The sequence below is a fragment of the Sparus aurata genome, chromosome 9, assembly GCF_900880675.1.
Source record: "Sparus aurata chromosome 9, fSpaAur1.1, whole genome shotgun sequence".
NCBI classification, from domain to species: domain Eukaryota; kingdom Metazoa; phylum Chordata; class Actinopteri; order Spariformes; family Sparidae; genus Sparus; species Sparus aurata.
In genome coordinates, this window is record NC_044195.1 from 9,803,582 (window position 1) to 9,820,536 (window position 16,955).

Genomic DNA, 16,955 nt, shown 5'->3' on the forward strand with positions numbered 1-16,955 from the left:
AAGGGCAAATCCCTTTTGTTTCCGTTACTAAAATGGTGTTTACTTCAGAACAGTTATTTTAAAGTTGTGTTTAAGTTATTTTGTCCACCTCCTGCATGTTTGTAAGCACTGATTTGTTTAAGTGTTTGGACTCACAGCGGGCCCTGAACCTCTCTCCAGAGCCGCAGTGAGAACCGGGCTGAGAGCTGGAGTTACTGGAGCTGCTGGAGGAACTGGAGCCTCCGCTGCCGGTGTTACTGGTCGGCCGGGGAACCAATTTCTCCACTCGTTCCCACAGCAGCCGAGGCTCCGCTGCACTGTGGAGCCAACAGACACCGGAGTCAAGAAAATCACAGATGAAGCCACTGAGGAGACTTTTAACTGGGAGCTTCACGGTGGGGTTTAATGTTCTTTTTTTATTACAACACAGAAACTGGATTGGGCTGATTGTTAGTATTCTAAAATTGTATCACTTCTCATTTGGGTCAGAATATACCTAAATTAGTTCAAGTGTTAAAAAGCTGCTACTAATAAAGAATAATTCAATCAGGACATTTACATAATCATTTATGTTTGTTTTTGTTAATTTCAGAACAATTCCGGTAAATTCTCCTCCTTTTTTGCCCTTCCATTATCCATCATCCAGTACAAATATGCTTAAGAAGTAATAGTTGAGTAAGAACAGAGTGTATGTTGTTCTAGAGATGTACAATAAAATATAGCTCTGCGGGGTTAGAGGAAGCGAGAGAAATGACACAGAGAATCTCGTAAGGACGCTTGTTTGGAAATAGCAAAATGTGCATCAACACACACAAATAAAGAAGTATCACAAGGTTAGACAGCTAGCACTATTATATAAACCCTCCCACACAACTCCACAAAGACAACATTCCTGTGTCAGTGTGCGTGTGAGCGTTTGTGTTGGATCCATCTCCAGACAAGAAAGTGTCTTTTTGCCAGCGTCTTTGAGAAAACCTTTGTTTTTTCATGTCCTCTTAATTACACAGTTGAAAACAACAGCCTGGTTTCACACCACAGCACGAAGACGTCTCTGCTGAAGGCTGTAAATGACTTTCTGCCACAAATGAGATCTTAAGGATCGAAAGCTCCACAATGTCCTCGACTAAATCAACTCCCATAAAATCTCTGTGAACACACGGTAGCTGTGTATATGTTCTTCTCTCTATATAACCAGTGGAGTCCCACAGAGCACTATTCTTGGCCCACTTCTACTTCCATTTACTTTTTTACTTTTATATGTAATTTGATGGAAATGTTATTCTATATTAAACTCTCCCATTCTTCTCATGTTCATTTATCAATTACACTGTTACTGTTAAATATTTAATAACTTCTAGCAATATTTAATAAGCTATTGCATAACTACTTATTTTCTGACCCTTTTGATTTGTATCTCCTTAAGTTTTTATATCACCCAGAAGAACAATGTGCCAAACCATGCTGATTCTTCTTGACATGAACTTCTCTTATTTACAAATGTGAGATTCAGGAAGATACCGTCTATATTCAAAAATACATCAGGCATGTGACAACATACAATCTCATTCTATTTTCCATAGAAACAGAGAGTCACAGAAATGAGAGGGGTCTTGTAAGTTTACCTGGGAGCATTACGTTGCACGGCATGGCTGCTGTGTGAAGCGTTGCCATGGTGATGAGGCGAGTCTCGCCTTGACAACACCGGGGACCTTGATGTAGTCCTGACAGGAACCTTTTGTGATAAAGACATTGACCAGCTCACACATACACACTCTGTGAGCATGTATGTGCTTGATAGTGCAGCGAATACATAAAATACACAACAACAAATAGCAACTTCATAAAACCCTCTGTGATATCATTGCTGCTCATGAGCTGTGGATGTCTAATATTTTGCTTTTAAGACCTGGAACACCTGCCGCAGACCAAGAAAATGCAGCTCTTCTCTGAATCACATCTTTTAAAATTCCATTCATGAAGCAAAGAAACTGTTGCTCTTCCTCTGCCAACTACCAGTAAAACACAACTACTACATGAGCAGTCACAGGTCACACACAGTCAAACTCTGCCCCTTCCTGATTCACATGTACATTCAGAAAAGCAGATGCAGAGGGGTGCAGAACAGACCTCAGCCACAGCAGTCAGTATTATTTGGATGAACATAGCAGACATTATTTTGCTTTGCTTGGATGTTGAAGTTGGTCACAAAATGGAAAAGATGTGGACTGATGTAAATGAAAGGTCAACCCTTCCTCAGAAACTAATCTCCTGTATTTCACGACTGAAATGACTCTCGTGATGTTTGATGAGTTGTACTGAGCCTCACTGTGCGACAGTTAGGTCTGGACGGGGTTGTGGTTCGGCTCGCCAGCACTTCTGTTTATAACAGAGGGTTTCTTTTTCTGGAGGGCAACAGTCTGTGGACTCAATTTAGATCTTTCTGACTTCTCTGAATTGTGTCTACCCACACTTGTGGGTAGTACCACATAGCTTTCCTGTCTCTCCTAAACTTAGCCATAATGTCCAACACACTATACGTTCAGGTGGGAGCAGTGCCGTCTGATTGCAGGACTGTCTCTCCCTTTTTGCTTATTTTGCCTTCCAGTTATTTTTATGTCCTTCTGTGGTAGTACAGTGAAAAGCTAAATTAGTCTGGTGGGGGAAGAAAAGGCAACACAAGACAAGAGTCAGATTGTCTCAACATGTTCAAGCGTTCAGCATTATCGCAGTACTCTTGGCTGGGTTATAAAGAGGTCACAGTCTGATCGTTGCAGGCCACTTGTCTTTATGTAACACTGGTTCACATCACACAGGGCGACTTTAGCTTCCCCTCTCTCTTGATTTTTCTGTATTAGGGGGGATAGGTTTAGAACAATATCTGATTTCCTGAGGAAACCTGAGGTGGACACTGAACCTTGGTGTGGAGAGAAGTATTTTAAAGCTGCCAGCCAGCCTACTTATTTCAAAAACTTTCATGTTAATTTAACCTGGATTTAATTAAATCATCTAGAATTCCACTACAAGATATTTTTTCAGCCCTACAAGAAAATCCAATAAAGAATTAATTATTGATAGCATAAAGAATCGAGCAGAGGGGGAGAAGCTATTACAGTAATGAATTAAACAGTTCAGGACAATGACAGTTTAATCTCAGTGGAATCAGGACGATCGTCCCGTTTGGCCTGTGAACAGGAAATTGTGTCGAGTATCGCACTACTGCTGGCACACTACACTCAGGGTCCTTCTACCTGTCCTTACCCTGGGAGGCACCTCCTCTGAAGAGGCCAGGTCATGAGGTGTAGGCCTATGCTGGGGGAGGGGTTGTGGGTCAGTGCGTGCAGGTCTAGATGATGAGGAGGATGGAGATGAAGATGGAGGGTGATGGTGTTGATGGGGGTCCTGGCTGTTGCGAAGGTGAAGGTTTTCAAAGCTAGGGGCAAGCGGCTCGCTGAAGGAGTGCGACCGCGACACAGCGGGCGGGGTGGTAGTGGAGGAGTTTGACGACGCCACGCTGCCACTGCTCTTTAAAGCAGCCAGATGGGTACGAACCTTACAGAAACAGAACACATGGGGGGAGGACGGGTCAGACTGCATGCAGGGCACTCTATAGGCAGGGACTGTGGGGTATCTTTAGGGGTTTGTCAGATTGGAGCCATACGAGTGTCTAAAACCCATCTGTTGACGGAACGCTAACGTGTAGCTTGTACATCAGCCCTTTGCAGCCGCTGAGAACAGCATTACTGGCTTCATCCATCTAGTGATGTGAAGGCTTTGGATATTCCAAAATTAGACTGTATTATAGTCTCATTCAGACATGATGGCAATATTACTGACACGGTCATACCGCATGTGTTTTCCGTCTTCTCACCAGCTCCATCAGTGGTGAATGTTAAGATGTATTTTGGTATTGAAACCTTAATGACCACCGCTTGCCCCTGCTTTCCCTCGTGAATCCTAAAATACATATTTTCTCATTCATTAGAGAGTGAATTATGGTGTCACACCTAACTGTGCACGAGCATTGACTGACAAGATATTACACAGGGCCTCTGCAACCTATTAGTGTATCAAGTGGATATTCATAAATATCAGCATTACATTTGGCACGGATGAAAATGTTGAGATTATAATTAAGTAATAGATTTATTATAGAGCTCTCAAGAAAAAGACACATGATGTGCATTTAGTCTCTGTCAGTGTATTTAACCTTGTGCTGCTGCAGCCTTTACGTTAATCTGACGGCACTGGGATCCAACTTGTTCCATACTGAGGCTGATGGGTAAATGGTACAGGTCTGACAGAGTAAGGCTACCATGGTGACTCTTTTTTCTACTTCATGTGACAAGGTGCATGTCTGAAAGCAGCTAGATGGGCTCTGTGTGGAAACTTTTGCTTGAGTGTGGTTTTCAATCTTGGTCCTCTGTGCTCAGAGCTATGCTGATTAAGATTCTAGACACCCAGGTACCATTAAAAATACCAACTGAAAGACCTGGTAGAATATAAATCCATCAGTGCTGAATACAAGAACCAAAGTTCAGAACTATCGGCTTAAATACATGCTGGATGAGCTGATTCTACATTTTAGTTTGACTGAAACTATGGAGAAGGACTTGCAGGTGAAATGGGCTTTTGTCGTGTTTGCCAAGCAGATACTCTGAAGACCTGTTGGCCTCAGTGGCATATAGTAAAGTATGACTCCAAACTGGAACAGAGCCCCTAAAGAACCCATGTTTTTTTAGAGTGCAATAGGAGGAGAGAAGGAACACTCAGAAAATAAAAGTACCTACACGTTGTACTTGTTGTTGCTGAGGCTGCACCTTTTAGGGAGCAGGGTGGAAGCCAAGAGGGAATAACAAGGACAAAGTCAAGTCCTCTGTAAGAGCTGTTATTCCTATATTTCAATGACTTACTTGGTAGGAACAGGTGCAGCCTGCGCAACAAAAAGGTATCATGTCATACTTTTGATTTCTGAAAATGACACAGGGAGGGACAAAATAACAAACCATAGCAAATGACAGTAACAACTCCAAAAAGCACAGGCAGTGAAAGATGAGCTGAAGCTGAGAGGATACAGGGACGAAAATGGGTCAGACTCTCATTGTTGACTCAGTTACTTAATTATTCAATTACTTTAGGGAAATTAACTGGTTTGGTTATTATGTCTTCATAAATCATACTCTTATATGTCATTTTGTATTCAACTTTCAACTTTTCAACTGAAGAGTGTCATCCACTGACACTTCACTGAAGACTTTAAGAGCTTTTCCGTATCAGTTTGAAAAGATAAAGCCAGAAGCTTTATCTCAACCAAAGCATTTAAACTGTGGACATACTTTTAATTTGACCAAAAACACCAAATGAAACACTACATGTACACTTCATCATCTCAAGGCCTTGACTCGAGATGATGTTCCAGACAGTCTGTACTTACTGTTTTTACTCAGATAGGTGAAATATTTGTTTTTACCTAAATTGCCTCAGTGCTTTAAATCATCTCTCTTATCCAGTTTTATTCACATCAACACTCAGTTAAAGTAGTCTCCCCAATTTTAGGCCTCACAAGGACTCCGCCTCATCCCCAGTACCAAGCAGGAAGATGAACTGTTAACATGAACACAGACTTGCATGCAAAACAGGAAAAAAAAAAAAAAACATATAGCACAGGTCATATAGCATGCATGCAATCAGGGCGGGTGGGTGTCGGGAGGGGGTTTCTTCGATCTCAACTATGATCTTCCCCTAACCTAAACCAAGTATTTCTAGAGCATTTACAAAAGGCACTAGGGTTGGGCGACATGACCTGATCGACGGTCGAAATATATCCAGGTAGAGATTTAGTTCTGGTGTGATCTTGTTATCCTCCTGTGATTTTGCAAATGCAAGTGAGCTGTTTTTATTGTTTTGGAGGTTCGACAAAAAAAATAAAAAAATAAAAAAATAATCAAATGGGAGGAAGTGTGGTAATTTGGATTGACAAAAATTGTGTATGACTGAAACAAGCAATTGACGGCCTGTTCTCCACCTCGGAGTGAAACAGCATTAATGATGATGATGATGACGATGATCATGATGATGATGGAGGATTTCCCAAATGAATTCACAGAACAGTACTGTATTGTAAACTGTGATACAAAATTCACCCACCACTAGTAGGCACTGATGAACAGCTCATTCTGTCATTTAGGCGTGAAAACTTGATGGAAATAAAATAACATTTGCAGCATTTAAATGCCAGTGAGGTGTCCTGTACAAGACGCAGCTTGATTAGTGGGCAGTAGACTGGGCCCAGCATCATCAGATCAGGCTTCTCATCCAGTTTTAATGGTCAACATGACTGACTGAGGCTTCTTGCCACAAGGAAATGAACGTACTTATTTCATTATCTTTTATCAGGAGACCTCCAAATGAACCCATCCAAGTTTGAATCAGTGACAATGTTAAAAACGCGACGCCACATCACAGCCTGATGACTTGCGGCTAATGAGACAAAACTGATTAATCTACTTTTAACATTATGGCAAATGATTAATAACGCACCAGTGAATTACATCATCAGCCCCCACCCCCATTTTACCAAGTTACAGCATCCTTTCTGTATAATTTAATCTGTGTGACATACTCAAAACAGATTGACTTCAATGAACTGTGATTATTCATGCTTAGTGGGTTGAATCCTTCGCTGCGAAGATGACTAATACTGTCTGAGTCACCCTGCTGCATAGCTGGGTGCCCATGAATTATGGATGTTTTTAATCACCAGTACACAATGAGGACGTACAGAAACCCAGAGTGAGGACGAGCAAACACGAAACACACCAAACAATCACCCTCATATACACACAGACACACACTTGAGGGGAAAAGTGACTCTGAAGTAATCACACATTTGAAACGTACTTTGACGAGTGGGAGGACAACCTGCGAATCAAAGAGGTAATCATGGGAGAAGAGTATATAACCAGGGTTGTGATCAGTTCATTGTCATTACCACAAAAAAACTTTCGGTACAAAGGGAGACTTCTTTTACAAACTGACGCGCTTTGAGTTGTCAGAAAAAAAGCTGTCTGTCTAAAAAGGAGAATTCTGTCATTATCTCAGAGATTCAACGCACTCTCTACGAATAAACAGTCAAATGAGTGAATTGAAACAGAATTGATGACAACCCTGAAGTTATAAAGAGTCTAGAGAAGTTCAACAACAACACATAGTTCCACTATCCAGATGAAACGACCTGAAAGAGCAGAGCTAAAAGAAAAGTCAGGAAGGAGGAAATCACAACAAAGCATCACAACCAAACACATCACACATATTTTCTAGGCACAAAGTGTTTTAAAATCACCTGAAAAAGGTAAATTTAATGAGAGACTTCAATAAGAAATAGGTACGCAGGCAGCCTGTAGAGTCAGTGGAGATGGGTGGTCTGGCCACATGAAGGTAACACCACAAACAAGGCTGATTTCCCAATAAACTGCCATTTTGTAGAGACAAGGTCTCCAATTACACCTCGCAGTGAATGCTGCAAAGTGAATGACAGGACCATGAATCCATTCACTGTGAGCAAGGTCAGTCCTGGCTGGAGATGAGCCTCCACACTGAGGCGGTGTCGGGCTGCCAGCATCCTCTCAACTAAATCTCATTTGGCCCACTCACACAGGAAAAATGGCAGATTTACAACCGACAGGAAAACATTTGTGGGTTGATTGGTGCAGCGTGTGCAGCCCGGCCAGCTGAACCGGAGTTCCAGGACAGCTTTATTATCCTCGTCTCCGTCAGGAAAACATCTGTTTTCTGCTCCACTCAGGTGCTCAGAGAAAAGTAACAATGATCCGCTAACAAATACACTTTTCATTTTGTAGCTCTTGTCATCTTTATATAGTTTTATCATAATAGCTGATTCTGTGACTGTGTACCCGTTTAAATCACATGCTGCAGTGTGCCCTGAGCAACACTGTTCAGAGTAGGGCTGGGTATCACCAGGTACCTCGCAATACGATACTATCACGATATTTTACCCACGATAACGATAATATCACGATACAGCGATTCTGCTATAATCGATATATTGCAAGAAATTTCATCCACGATACATCACGATATCTGTGTCACTGAAGAAATTCAGAATTTATTGACTGCACTGAATCCATTTCACAGGAATTACAAATCATTGTCAATCAATTTCACATGAATGACAGCCAAGTAAACAAAGAGTATATTGCACAGTGTCTCTTCTTAACACACACACTGACTACAACTATCATTAAATATCTATATGTGTGGGTTTCAGAGTTACTTAAAACATTTTTAAAATTTTATTTGGTTGTATACCTGTGTTTGAATAAAGATAAAGCTGTCCTCCGAAGAGGGGTGGTGGGCCAAAAAAAAAATATATTATTATTTATTTTTTTTTTTTACATTTTTAAATATCGGTATTTGGCACCAGTGTATCGATAACGTACCTCAAGACGAAATATCGCGATATATCGTAGTATCGATATTTTGGCACACCCCTAGTTCAGAGCCCATGATGCAGGCACAGTAAAGCAAACATGAATCAGCATGTAGATTGTGCTCCTCTACATTAACTACCACTGTATTAGTTAATGTCTGCATCATCATCCATCAGTCCGGTCTTACAACATCATCAGGGAGTCTACAGGGATCAGACACATTTATCACTTCTTAAGAAGTTTTCAGGATACTTTTTCAAGTGTTTTAGGTAGGTACAGTGGTATGTCGCATATATTTGGTCCCATGCATCGACAGGTTTTATGTAGGAATGTGGTCATTAGTGTTAGTTAGTTGGGCTAATCTACATTTTGCCAACAGGAAAGCGCATTTGTAAGGTAAAAAGACTGATTCATTGGTGGTTCAGTTCAGTTTTAAATATGTGTGACATCAAAAATGTGAAATGGGATTAACTCCGATTATAATCTTTAATCACGACAGTCACATCAGCATTTCCTGCAATGTCCGTAAATGGAAAGCTTTTATTTTGAAACCCCAACAACGGGAACTCTTGGGTTGAACTAAAGAACGAGTCATTGCAGTGACGGTAGTATGGAAAGCTTTTTGTTGGGTCACAGAATGACTTGAAGAGAGGTATCATGTGACATGGAAGCATGTCATCTGACTCTGTGTATGTTTACTTTTTGGTCTGAGGAGCTTTTGAGTCATGGTTTGTTCTTTTGTTGCGGACACAATTAAAGCTACTTTCATTCTGGACAAAAAAAGCTTTAAAGTAAACTTTGTTTTAGTTTTATGTAGGTCACAAAGAGGTATCAGTACTAAATTCATGCCGTTTCATGATGAGTTCTGTGTAGTACGCTTAAACAAACAGCTGGAGTGGAGTGGAGCATATTGATTTTTAAGTAGAGACTGTGCTACATCAGATTTCCTTTACCGTCAGCCTCGTGCATCCATCTGCCCATTAAGCTACAATATGGCCAAATCCTGCAGGAGAAACAGCAGCAGGACTGTAGCCAGAGACAAACGACCCACTTCACACCAACTCTAATGCTGCCTGTGTACAACATCTGTGAAAGTTAAGAGGGGTTCATTCAAGAGGAGGGGGGCGGGTTTGAATACATCGCTGTTACCTGTGGTTCCACAGGCCGGTGCATGGCGGGCGCCTCGGATGCCGGATTCCCATTGGGATAGGAAGACTCGGAGCGTGGCGGCACAACCGGAGGCTGCTGTGGTTTGGTCTGAGCTGCCTGAGGAGAACCCTGGATGTTCTTCCGGTACCGCTCATCAGCCTAAGGACACAGACAGCGGCGTTAGCAGTGGTTTGAGAGTACATGTCGATGTGTGAGAGGACATTACGAGGAGAGTAAGTGGACAGAAGCCATTAGGTGCTACTGTTTGTTAGTTTTACCCTGCAGAGAAGAGCGGACGTTTTGTACCAGAAGTGGTAAGAGCACATCAGAAAGTCCTCTGCTGATACAGGCACCCCAGGAGGAACAACAAAGCACTTCCTCAAGGGCAGCAGTGTTATTGTGCCACAAAATTCCCACATCCCCGCTAGAAGGACAGCGGCACCACGACCGGCAAAGAGTGTCATGCATCGTTCATGTTGAGCGAAAAACATCACAGAGAGGTTAGGACACACATGGAGGTCCAGGACAACGGTGCGCAGGAGAAACCCAGAGTTTGTTGTCGTGTGAAAGAGTGTTTTCAGTCTGAAGTTTCAAAGTAATGTCTGGACAAAAGCAAATATGTTCTGCAAAACAAGATGACGACTGCTCCAAAATGTTTAATGTCAACTCAGAACAGTTCACTCCTGTTGCCGAAGGGTGTGCATCAGTTTCAGGGCCCTGACCACTCCACACTCACAGCTGCAGAATCAGTTTAGACTGGTGAGTGGTGAATGTGATACGAACACTGTAATCACCACGTTCACTGCTGACATCTGTAAACTTTCCAACAACAAAGTGAGAAAGGGCAAGATTCTGATCAGTCACACCAAAGGCCAACAGTTCAGCTAAACTGTGCCAGGCATTTTGGGAGGTAAAACTAAGAATTAATTTCGCAATACAAGATGTACGAGATTAACAGACGCTATTAAGAATATAAGGCTTTATAAACAATGTCAATGGCTGATCGCTCGTTACATCTCTTTAAAAACGGGCACACAGGACTATGGTGAGAAGAGTAGGTGAAGGTCGAACCAGGAAGTCAATCTGTGGACTGTGCTGGACAGACAGTCAGACTTTTGTTTTTTCTTCCAAACAACTTTGGTTAATCTGGACGATTGCTTCTGACCGTTTCTGATCAGCTGACTGTCTCCCCTCTGATTTGCTGAGCAGTGTCGGCACGTTGCCAGGCCTCGGCAGTAAAACTCTGTGATTACAATGTTATTAATACCAACGGGAAAGATGGCCAGACTATGACAGTCCAACCCAGGTTGTGATGAACCAGGGTACTCCTTTTTCATCTTTTGTTTGCTGAAACAGGGAGTGCACATTACAACCACCTGCTGTGTTGCTAAGGTTCATCCTCCAACATGGCTGCCAGAGAGTGTTTTGCATCACCTGTTTTTGAAAGTTTTGAAAATACCCGCCAATATTTGAGTCTACTGGCAGTTTTTGCCTTCCCCTACAGTCTGAGGTAGGCAACCTGCAGCAAACTCAGTAAAACCCAACCAGCATTTGGTCACTCGGGTGCCATCAGATCTGGTTTGTGTCTCTCCTTTTCCTCCCCCACCAGGTGCTAAATGGCAACAGCAGGGAGCCAAAGAGAGAGAGATACTGGGAGTCCTGCTGAGGACTAATGAGGTGGCTCATTATTACAGTAACTTCATTAATAAGGTGGTAACGGCAACAGTGAGGCCAATTAGAGGAGCAGCAGTGTCCTCAGAGCTGTTCAGGTGAACAACTCACAGCAAACTTTTTGTCCAAAGTGCTTCAGTCAGGAGGATAAACTCTGCTGTCAGCTGGTGTTTTCTAACAGAAGCCCAAGAAGGATCTTTGGTCAGGTCGGGCCTTTGTCAACATTTCTCACCTGTGAGCCAAAATAATACTAGACTTCAACAATTAAAAAGCTGTAAAGAAGTCTGAGAAATCTTTGATAGTATTTTGCCGTTTTTCGGTGTAGCAGTGCTGAATGTCACTATCATGTTTGTTCTGTGGAATCAACGGGCTCTTCAACTGCCGATCCAGCACCACTAGAGTATATCTGCATCATGGACCGGTTGAATTAGTAGACTGACAAGTTTAGAAAGAGACATGAATCAATTCTAGTCACTACAAAGCGTCCACACATCCCACACCAGCAGCGAGCCATCACCATGTACACATCGCACACCCAGAGCAGTGGGAGTGAGTACACACAAGCAAAGGAAGCATTCTACAGCAGTCAGTGCGACGGCAGCGAGCTGCGAGGGATCACCTCTCTGACTGGCTCAGAGTCGGGGGCGGGGCCTTGGTGCTCAGCGACAGGTGCGCTGGGTTCTGTAGTTTTCTCCAGACTGTGACTTTGACTCTTTTCAGAGTCAACATTCTGCAGTTGTTTCGGTGCGTCCGGCTCAGGGGGCTTCATCCTGTCCTGTTCCAAGCTCTCTGGGGGTTTGGAGCTCTGTGACGGGGCTGTTTTGCTACTATCCAGGTTCTGGTTTTGCTGGAGGGACAGCAGGTAGGCCTGCTCCTGCTGCAGCTGTCTCTGGAGCTTCTGGGCTTGGCGCTGCTCTTCAAGCTCCCGCCATTTATACTCCTGAGTGCAGGAAGGGTGAAGTTGAACCAAAACCTCTGACAGAAAGACTCTGGGAAAGTTGTTTCTTTTGACAGTTTATATAACACCTCAGAAACTGTATTCCTTCTGGGAACCACAAACATTCACCTACAGGCCCGAGTCCGCCTGAGCTATATGAGAGGAATGCATTTGGAAAGCTGCAAGCAAACACATTCTTCTTGTTGTACAGTATCATGAGTCAAAATGACCGCTCATTTTCCAAAGTTCTGTTGTGGTCAGCACACAACTGTAAGTCTCTTGTGACCTTGTAACGGTGAAATGCCAGGCATGAACTGCAGCTAAGGGACCGTATGGAAATCAATAGTTGCGGAGGAAGCCTCAAAGGAGAGGGAGGTTGAAGGGTGTTTATGGCAAGATTACCTGTAAATGAATATATATTTCATAGTTAAATAAAAACAAGTCAAAAATATGCCCTCTGTTCACACAATACATCCCAAAGATGCCTCATGTCTACTTATCAGGGCTTTATTCTAGCAGCCAGAGGGATACATGTCATGTGTTTGAGAAACAGTAGATGTGGATCTTTGTAGTTGATTGGGACTGAACTAGGGGCATCACTGTGTAAATTCCGAATCAGAAATCTTTCAAAATTAGCTTTTAGTTTTGATTATCCAAATCCAAAGTAGGATTAGCAGTTTTCCCAGTGTTTTTTTCTGCTCCCCTGTCTTCAGTGCGTCCAAACATAAACTATGAGCGATTCAAAGACGACAGCTGTGCTTACAGACACTTGTCCTGGGTGCACAAGACAATCAAAGGTCGGGTTTATTTTCTTTTGCAGAGATCCTTTATTGATTTGTCTGTGAAGAGCATTCACACAGGACCGATTTGAGAAACCAAACTTTGTAACAAACTAAATTTTCATCTTTTTTTTTCGCTGGACCATTGAAGACTGGTATTTTTGTTGAACTCTTGAATCTTTAATTGCTGAATATTATTGGTACTTGTCAGCCACCAGGATAAAGTCAACATGTAAAATATACTATTTCTTTAAGACTTTTAAAATGTTAATGACTTATAGCACAAAATTGATCATCAGTTGATCTTTACAAATCAAGATGCAGGTTTCACAATGGCAAAGCCGTCAACGCTTAAAAAAAAAATTATTATCATATCAAACTGTGACACCCAGAGACTGAACATTATGTAGAGTGTGCTTTTTAATAGAGTTTCACCATAATGCATGTTCAGCACAAACAAACCTGTTCTACTTACAGGTGAAGAGCAAACATTACGTTGCCGACGGCTCTCTGAGTCAAAGATTTTCCACCTGTGGCCCGTTATTCATTCAGTGATAAAATGATCAATAAGGAGCAGCGGGGTGGCTTGGTTAAAAACAGATAGCATTATTGGTAAAGTTTATGGATGAATTTTGGCAGTTTCCAAGTCTGATTTGGGCTAAATATTGTAATTTAAATCAGGTTGAAGTTTTAATGAGGGTTGGGGGGTTGCAGCTAGTGGGTACATGTCACAACTGTCCAACATCTGTTAGAACAGTTAACTTTGGTAAAGATTAACCCAACTATTTAACTATTAAAATGGTAACATTTTTATGAGTTTTGGTTCTTTTGCCCATCATCCCGAGCTGCATCTATAATAGCAAAAGGTTGTTGAATGAGATGGATTCTTTTTTTTCTTGTAAATCTGGCCAAAAAGTGCTTGCATCCTTTAAATCTGCGTGTGTAAAACCGCAGTGTGAAAGCCAAACATGATGTGAAGGAAACTTGTTTTATTTTTTCACACTAAAGTGAATAAAGGGCGACTGTGTAGGAACTGTGGAGAGAAGCCAAAGATAAAGCGAAGGTGCGAGGCCTGGAAGTGAGGATATGAGTGGTCGTATCCTTTCATTATTTGAGTATCCTCTGTAACCCCCCCAAGGATTTTGTAGACTTTAAAAAGGAAAGACATCAAGTCATACAAACCCCTCCGAATCACTTCAATCGCTCCTCTCCTGAGCAAGACCCAGAACATCTGGAATAAAAACAGGGGAAACCCTCTCTAACCGGTGGATGACTAGTTTCCTGGTGACGACATCACCGTCACTAAGGCCCTGTAAACATCCTGACTTCCCAGATAAAACCTGAGAATACTTATTACATGAGAACCTCAACCGTTAACGGCTCCCCGCGGACCTACAGAAGTCATAACTCAGTCCCAAAAACTTGATTTAGTTTAGATCGGGAGGAAAACTGAATGAGGAAAGTTTGCGTAACGGGTGAATAATACATAACTGCATTACGAAATTTAACAACCTGGGAGAGACACTGAAAAATAACCCCAAAACTGATGGAAATAACATTCAGGAAACATTGTAGAAAGAGAAAAAACTATTTAAAGAAACACACAGAAGGGAACGAGGGCAAGAGGGAGAACAGGGGCCAATACTTAGAGATGGATAGAGATAGATGTTATACTCCATATGTACATGTGATCTCCTGTGTTAAGTCAGAGCAGACAGACACTCACCAGCAGCATGGCCTGTTCATGGAGCAGCTGCTGCTGCAGGATCTCCAGGTGCCTCTGCTCCTCCTCCAGCTGACGACGGATGTACTCCTGTCAATCAAACACAGAGCAGCCCGCCCCCCATTAGCTCAATGTGACTGGAAATAATATTTCTTTATTTCCACATACAGCAGCTTACATCATGGGAAATGGAAACACACACGTGTGGAAAAAAAAAAGCCATTCTTGAAATTTAAGAGACTGCTAATTTGGCATTTCTAATATTACTACAGTTAACTGAACCAAAAATGGTGCTAATTTTATTTACCGTTTCTACTGAGAAATAAAGAAAAGAAAGAAAGAAGAGGAAAGAAAGAAAAAATAAACTGCAGCTGCATGAAAGAAGGTAAATTTAAAATAACCACCTAAGAAAATATACTGATATAATGATTGTATCCTCTAAGGTAGGTCAAACAAATAGTGTACGATGTCACAAAACTCATTACAAATCATATGAAAAACATCTCATTCCAATCACGTCACCTTACTTGTGACTCACATTAATGAACATGCATTAATGAATACAACAGAAATTTTGGTTTTAGAAACAAAAGACTTTCCACTGTGCGATTCTGCCTCGTACCTGCTCTCGGTCGGCCCTCCTCTTCTCCTCCTCCACCCTCCTACGTTCTTCCTCCTCTTTGCGGCGTCGCTCCATCTCCTCGACGCGTCTCTTCTCCTCCTGCTCACGCCGGCGCTGCTCGCGCTCCTGCTGCCTCCTCATCTCGCGCTCACGCCGTTGTTGCTGCAGGCGGACACGGGGGGAGAGTTAATAGAGAACTTGTTCATGTCCCAGCTGACGGTGTCCTAATTCATATTTTTGTCAAGTCATGTTTGACACAGAAGTTGTGTGTTCTCAATGGTGTGAAACCAAAACCTGCATTTTTGGTACTGTGATCATCACCAGGGGACGTACATGCACTTCCAATTAGAACTCAACAGTGATTTGTTGTTTCTGGAAAACAAATCTGACATCACTCATCTACTTTATCTTTGGTGCCATCACAGCTCGACTGTACGGCATAAACATGAACAACGAGAAGCGTGCGAAGAAAGTCAGCTGGCAAAATAGATGACCCAGTTGTGCCTGTGTGATATTGTCTGGGTAAAGTAACCCATAAACTGATATTGGCTAACTCTATTTACAGGGCACATTGTTGTAAAATGTCAGAAAGGAAGTGAAGAAGCTTTAGCTTATTAAAGTTATAGCAATCCAGACTTTCATTTTTTCCTCACAAACAGACAAACAATTGTTAGTTCCAGCTTCTCTTATTCAAAATGTTCTGCTTTCCTTTGACACGTATTACAGAAAATTGAATATTTTTGGACTTGATTGTAACCGGTCATTTAAAGACGTCAACTTGAGCTGCAGATTAATAGTTAATGGACATGATTTTAGGTGCAGTGTTCCACTGCTGCTGGGTTCACAGCTGTGGGGCATGCAGATGAATCCGGGGACAAATGTGTGTATTTCGCCTTTTCTCCAAAATGTGGACAACAAAAAGCGTCACTCAGAGGGTCAAAATTACTGTAATAATAATAGTAACTAATCAATAGTAATGATAATGGTCCTCTTTACGTCTAGGGAATCTGTGTCAAGTGTATGTGCCAGACAGAGCTCTTCCTGTAAAGGTTTGTGTGTTTCACATTCAGTTGTTTTCCACCATTGAATGACCGTTGGTGCAGCTGAGAACTGTACAGGTTCTTCTCTGTTTCCTAGACATCGTTGTACAAAAGTAACATTAAAAAGAAAGTAAAGGTAAAAGTAGAAAACTGTTCAGTTCTTAGGACAGCTTGCATTAAAATGAGCAGATACTGTGGAGGAACAGCTGCAGTATTGACTCTTCCACTCCTGCTACTTCCCTGGACTCATGTATAGCTTCATTTTGTGTGCGGTTATATTTAAATTTTAACAATGCAGAACATTCCAGGCCATCTGCTCAAGGATGTATGCCTTACTCTTCAAATGCACAGGCTGTTATTGATCTAAAAGGCTATGTTTATCTCTGTGGCTAAGATAAACGCTAATTTTACCCTTAAAATGCTGCAAACTCTGTTTACATGTGTTGTGTTTGGATGGCCAGAGAACAGCAGGGCACTAATACCTGCATGTAAAATATAAATACAGACAGACAGTGGATGAACCGAAGTGACAGCAGGAAGGAAGAATGTCAACATTTAAAGCAGTGCATTAAGACTAAATGGTTTAATCAGAGTAATCTCATAAGTCT

The 16,955-nt window shown here is 42.0% G+C and overlaps 1 protein-coding gene across 7 annotated transcripts in view; it reads right to left on the reverse strand.

Moving 5' to 3' along the window:
- LOC115587666 (mitogen-activated protein kinase kinase kinase kinase 4-like) overlaps positions 1 to 16,955 on the reverse strand; it is a 104,406-nt gene that overhangs the window by 16,845 nt on the left and 70,606 nt on the right. For 2 of the 7 annotated variants that reach the window (XM_030427592.1, XM_030427595.1), the window contains exons 13-19: positions 15,308 to 15,469; positions 14,689 to 14,775; positions 11,866 to 12,186; positions 9,576 to 9,734; positions 3,238 to 3,528; positions 1,602 to 1,711; positions 136 to 296 (exon numbers count right to left, since the gene is read on the reverse strand). In XM_030427592.1, the coding sequence (XP_030283452.1) occupies positions 136 to 296; positions 1,602 to 1,711; positions 3,238 to 3,528; positions 9,576 to 9,734; positions 11,866 to 12,186; positions 14,689 to 14,775; positions 15,308 to 15,469 (1,291 nt within the window). The remainder of the gene's footprint in view (positions 1 to 135; positions 297 to 1,601; positions 1,712 to 3,237; positions 3,529 to 9,575; positions 9,735 to 11,865; positions 12,187 to 14,688; positions 14,776 to 15,307; positions 15,470 to 16,955) is intronic. The other 5 variants (XM_030427596.1, XM_030427593.1, XM_030427594.1 and 2 more) reach the window with 4 other exon arrangements.